This window comes from Drosophila takahashii, chromosome X (genome assembly GCF_030179915.1).
Source record: "Drosophila takahashii strain IR98-3 E-12201 chromosome X, DtakHiC1v2, whole genome shotgun sequence".
Lineage (NCBI taxonomy): Eukaryota > Metazoa > Arthropoda > Insecta > Diptera > Drosophilidae > Drosophila > Drosophila takahashii.
Window position 1 is genome coordinate 1,307,613 of NC_091683.1, and position 5,870 is coordinate 1,313,482.

The 5,870-nt window shown below is 41.7% G+C and overlaps 1 protein-coding gene across 1 annotated transcript; it reads left to right on the forward strand.

Annotated features, from left to right (window-relative positions):
* Positions 1-2,726: 2,726 nt before the first annotated feature.
* On the forward strand, positions 2,727-3,836 carry LOC108063853 (27 kDa glycoprotein). Its single transcript, XM_017151114.3, has one exon. The coding sequence runs from the start codon at positions 2,761-2,763 to the stop codon at positions 3,721-3,723; it is 963 nt and encodes a 320-aa protein (XP_017006603.1). The 5' UTR covers positions 2,727-2,760; the 3' UTR covers positions 3,724-3,836.
* Positions 3,837-5,870: the final 2,034 nt, after the last annotated feature.

A 5,870-nucleotide genomic window follows, 5' to 3' on the forward strand; every position in this document is an offset into this window, starting at 1 on the left:
TAAAGTCATTTATTATGTAATAATAACTGATAATTATTACTGACTACAATGATTCAACTAAAAATGTTAGACCAAAATAAACGTTTTTTCGTGTTTTCAGTCGTAATTTGGACAATTCGAGGCTCACAGCTAAAAGACCGACTGTTCCGAACAGCTAACAACCTAAACTAACGATCCCCATCACTTTTGGGAAATTTTAATTTTTCACCAATTTTCGCATTTTTGATAAGGGGTTACATCATGATTTTTTGCAAAAAATGGCAAAAAATTAAAATGTCGAGATTTAAACGCAAATCGATTGTGAATTTTATTACGAGTTCAACGATGTATGACATTCCATATTTTGACCATTACTTTCTTTGTTCTGGCCAAAATTCTGTTTGTTTTCGGGGTAAAAAATCAGGATCTCGATTTTTGGTAAAAATTTGATTTTTTTTTAAATGGATTTTTTGCTGTAGCTTGGACATAAATGGTCCCAAATCAAAAAGGCGCACTATTGTGTGCAGCTTACAACCTAAATATTAATATCAGCGCACTTTCCGACTGATTTCCAAAAATTAATTTTTGACCCAATTTTCGCATTTTTGATAAGGGGTACCATCATAATTTTTTGCAAAAAATGGAAAAAAATTAAAATGACCAGATTTAAACGCAAATCGATTCGGAATTAATCTACGAGTTCAACAAGGTATGACATTCCATATATTAGCTATTATTTCCTTTGTTTCGGCAAAAAAACTGATATTTTATGATGGAAAATATGGATACAAATTTTAGGCAAAATTAAATGTTTTCTTTTGCAGTTTTTAAGTCGTAAAAGATCAAGTAAACTTCTCTAGGAGACCGAAATCTTTAATTAGTAGAACTCTTTGGAAATTAATGTAATTAATTATACCAATAGAGCAGGGAGAAATAGAAATATTTATTCACAGAGCGACCACTTTACCTTGGACAAATGCAGAAATGCCAGCTAATTGCAGCCAACTAATGCTGCCACGCCCCACCCCTAGCCACCGCCCTCTGCCACGCCCACAAGCGAAAGCAGAGGGTAACAATTAATTGTGCTCATTTTTTAGGAATCCCTGCCACGCGCTTCATTTCAATTTGCACTGAATTCTTGCTCGTTTTTTGCTGTTTCCCCCCTTTTCGCCCACTTTTTGCACTGTTAGCTGCAATTTTCGGTATTATTTTTAACCGAAAATTTGCTGTGTCAGGCACCCTATGCTCGCCGCCACGCCCTCCATTTGCCAGGGGGCCAACCGCCCCCTTTCCGATGTTGTTTATTGCACTTGCAACTTCCGCAACAAACGAAGATAAATTGTTACTTTCTTGCTCGCGCTGCTCGTGTTTTTAGAGCTGCTGTCGCTCTTTTTTGGCTGGCCGTGCTGCAAGTGTTGCTATTTTTCTACCCCACATAGTAGGAGGGGTGTTTTTGGGTTGGCAGGTTTTTCATTTAAGGGTATTTTATAAACAAGCAGATATTTTAATTAACATTATCGAGCGATTTTTGGGTCACTAAACACTTTGGTTAACCGTAAATAATGTATTTATAAAGAATTATTTGTTCTTTATTTATTATTTCAAATGAAACGGTTCAAAAGAAACCATTTATTGAAACGTTAAAAATGTATTATTCATATATTCATTTGATTCGGCTTATAAAACGTGAGATTAGGGCGATAATCTGTCGCCACTGGAAATTAGCGATAGTTCTTATCGCCTTGCTATCACACTGATTACACTATTTATTATCAATCTCACGCACTTTTGTGTTGAATAAAATAATGTAAAAGCAAATCACTCAATAATCCCCCGAAAGTCGAATCATAACTCCCTTGATGGCAGCCCAAACTAATTTCGAGTTGTCAATGCTCTCCCATGATTGCATTCCCATCATTTCCCTAAGCTTCAAGTAATTATCAATGACCCAATTTAGATTGCAAATTCAAGTGCCAGCAGCGATGTGGGATTAGCTCCAGTCCCCAGTATATATACATGTATAATATGTGCCTACATATAGAGAAGTCACTGCCTTTAATCGAGCGATAGTCACTATTTAAACCGATTTTGGGACAGACATGATTGACCGACGAAAGAGGAGCAAATATGGGAAGAGAGCACACTTAGCCGCAAGCACACTTGAAGAAAATACTTATCAGTGGGTTCCGGCAATAAAAAAATTATACGAAGTAATAAATCGCCTTCGACATATAATTAAACATAATTAAAATTAATTTTAAAACACTTTCGGGATTATTAAATGCCGAAAGGTTAGGATTTTTTAATACAGATTAAGGGGAGAGATACATATAGAAATACATTTTATAGATCGTTAGCATAACTCTTTGAGAATATGCCAAAAAAGTTTCACGAAAAAATTTGAAGTATTTTGGAAGTTATTAAAAAGATTAATAGATTTCTAGAATTTCTAGAAAAAAGAGAAATCTGTTTTTCCCTCAGTTTCCTCGAACCTTTTCTTTCTTAAAGTGCCTTTTACAAAGAGATGTGTGTACCTATAATACGGAATACTGTTTCTGTTGGCTGTGTTTACCCCGCCTGATTACCGAAACACGAAGTGGGCGGCCGTAATCTCAGACATTGACCCCTCCTGCGGTCGCCCCCGGTGAACTGGGGAATCGGAATCGGTAGATAATGGTGTGGCACTGGAACTGGAACCCACCACCACCATCGATAAGAATTTCCCGGCTTCTCGGCTTCGAGCTACCAGCTCTCTGCCTTCGCCAGTTAGTCAGTGTGAGAATGTCGAACTGGTCGCTTTGTTGTCCGCTTTTCCTCGTCGTGTTCCTTGCGGTCCACTTGGCCTGTGGATCCCTGGACTTGGATCCCTCGCTGCTCGAGAACGTGGATGTGGATCAGCTGAAGTCGAACTATCTGCCGCCTGGCCTGCAGAATGCCAATGTCTCGCTGGCCGATTTCCAGAAGCTGCTGCAAACGAAGTGCGAGAAGGCGGCCAATGACAAGTCGGTGAATGCCACTGCCCTGGGTAAATCCATCGAAGAGGCGGCTTTAAAGCTGATGGGATGCCTCACGGGGCTGGCCAACATGACGGAGATTCAGGCCGAGATCGCCGAGGCGAGTCCCAAGGGAGATTTGGATGTGGTCTTTGAGAAGTACTGCCTCCGGATGCCGCAGGCCAAGGCATGTTTGAAGGACTTCAACGACGCTTTGCTGCCCTGTTTGACCACCGATGAGAAGAGCCACAATGCGGTGTTGCAGCGCATCGGGGACAAGTTGCTGGAGTTCATTTGCTACAAGAACGGCGATCAGATTGCTCTGTTTATCGCCGAGCAGGGTCCCGAGTGCCTGGAGCAGAGTCGCGATGGCATTGCCACCTGCCTGAACAACACCTTTTCGAGCTATCTGCCCAAGGAGCTGGGAAATCCCGCCGATTGGTCGCTGCCCCAGCTGATCCTCGGCCCCAAGGAGTGCGTCGATCTGTATGCCTTCGAAACGTGCACCGTTGAGCTGCTGGAGAAATGCGAAACGATCACGCCGAGCAACATTGTGGAGAGTATGTTCCGCTATGTGCGAAAGGAGTCCTCCTGCCAGCCGCACATCGATCGGGCCAAGCAGCAGCACAAGCGAGCCCTGCCCCTTCCTTTGACTGGCGGATCTGGATCCGGATCAACCTCATCCCTGCATCATCTCACCTGGACAGCGGCTGGCCTGCTAATGGCCACTTTGCTTACCCGACTGGGTTAGCTCCTGCTCTCTCTCGCTCTCCTTTTTTTTGATATTTTATAATTATGTTTAATAAACTTTGCAAAGTCGGAAGCGGAGTCTCTGTAACCCGTAGCCCGTCGTAAGCCGCTTAACGGATTCCCTTTTCAACTCCGGGAAACTGGGGAAAGTGAGGAAAGCGGGGGACCAAAGTGTTAAGCTGCATAAACACAAGCCTGAAATATGAACGGCGACTGGGGTCATACCAGGTGCACTGCGACAAAATATATGGGTATTATTTAAGTTAAGGGAGGTCGCTAAGAAGGTTCACTATACTATAGAAAAGCGCCTTTTTTATTATATAGGAACCTTACTTATTTTTCATAATAATCCGAAAATCTGTAATCCCTTTCGATGATCTAGCTGTTTTTGGATCAGTGAAGCTGTTCAGCCCATTTAAGTTAAGGGAGGTCGCTAAATATACTAAAAATACTAATATACTAGTATTCTGTACTAATAAAAAAGCACCCTTTTTTTGTGGAAAATAAAGCCGCAACGAAGATGGTTTGCTAGAGAAATCTAAAAATAAAAACCGAAATTCAGAAACAAATCAAACATATAAACTACGCATAAAAGTTCCCAAAAATGCTGGATTTAAGTTTTAGCCGGCATGTTTTTCTCTCACTGCAGTGACACCATATTGCGCTTATCGGCCAGCAGCAGCTACAGCTACAGAAGCTAAAGCTATAGCAACCGAAACTGTGGAATATATAGAGCAACACACAATCCGAATACGAATACGAATCCCAAGCTAAAGCAGCCGCCCGGTTGAAGGGTCACTCGAACGCCGCGTCTCTTATCGCCGGAGACAAAGACAAAGGGATTGCAGGCTGGAGAGCTGGGAGCTGGGAGATTGAAGATTGGAGGAGTGAAGGGAGAAGGGGAAAGTGTGAAAGTGAGAAATGCGAATGGGAGAATTTTGGATGGAGAATGGAGAGTGAAGAGTACGACAGCTGCAGTGGCTGAACTCAGTTGAGAGCGTGGCAACGAGATAAGCAAATTGATTTGCCACCCAAAATGCCGTCTTATTTCTTGGGTTCCCCCTTTTGTTTTTGAGGACGGCCTGGTCATCCTCGTTCATCACGAACAACTGAAATGGAATACCAGTCTGCAGACCAGTCGAAACTTTCAAATACCCTTGATTTCGAAATATAATAATAGAACTCACAGTTTTAACAATAACCTATTCATAAAGTTAATAGAAAATTTTTTTATTTTGAGTAATTGTAATTTAATTTGTACCATAACATATCATTTGGTATCTGTAAATTGGCCATAGCCATCTCTTTTGGTTTGGAATTTAAAAAGTCCGGTCAACGGACAGCGAATGAAAAAATGAAACCGCAACTGTCATCATTTCACAGACGAGTGCAGCTCGGGGGTTGGGTTGGGGTTGAAAAGAATCGGTATAGAAAAGCTGAAAAACAAGGAGCTCATCCTTGCTTCTTTCTGCTTTTGGAGGCCATTTTGATGGTAGACGAAGCGTGAAATGAAATGGACGGGGCCTTACTTGGCTTGGCTCGGTTTTTTTCCTCTGCCTTTTTCGGAAATCCTTCAAAAGTACTGGAAATAATTTAAACCAAAAACTGGACGCATATTATATCTGCGGATATGTATAAATCAGGGGTGCTTTGTGCTTTTTGTTAAGTCACAAAACATACCCGCGGTCACACGCCTATCTTGCACTGGGCACACGTCGATTCTTTGATAGATATTTTTTTCTCGCACTGTAATAAGCCTTTTTTAAGAACACCTACTATTCCTAAATTTCCTTAAATTATAAGAATTTATATTTTAGCTTTCCCACCATATTAAATCCCGCCTGAGGCCAAATTAACACTTAAGCCATTCCCACGACACGAATGCCGTTAACTTTGGCTAGTTAGCCCGTCGAAAGTCTTTGGCCAACAAGTCATAAATGTTGCAAACTTAATTAGGACTGCAGTTCTGTTCTCTTTGCAAGTTGCACACGACCACGCCCTCATCGTTCCGCTCTTCGCCGCCCCTTTGCAGTCCATTATTGATGTGAAAAATGCGGAAAATGAATGCGTTTCCGGTACTTTTCGCAAGTTGGCAGCTAAATTGCAACGGTCATGAATCATTCGCGACTTTCCCCGCTGCCTTTCATA

Excerpts from the sequence above, each read along its gene's own strand:
- LOC108063853 (XM_017151114.3), top strand. The coding sequence starts at position 2,761 with ATGTCGAACTGGTCGCTTTGTTGTCCGCTTTTCCTCGTCGTGTTCCTT.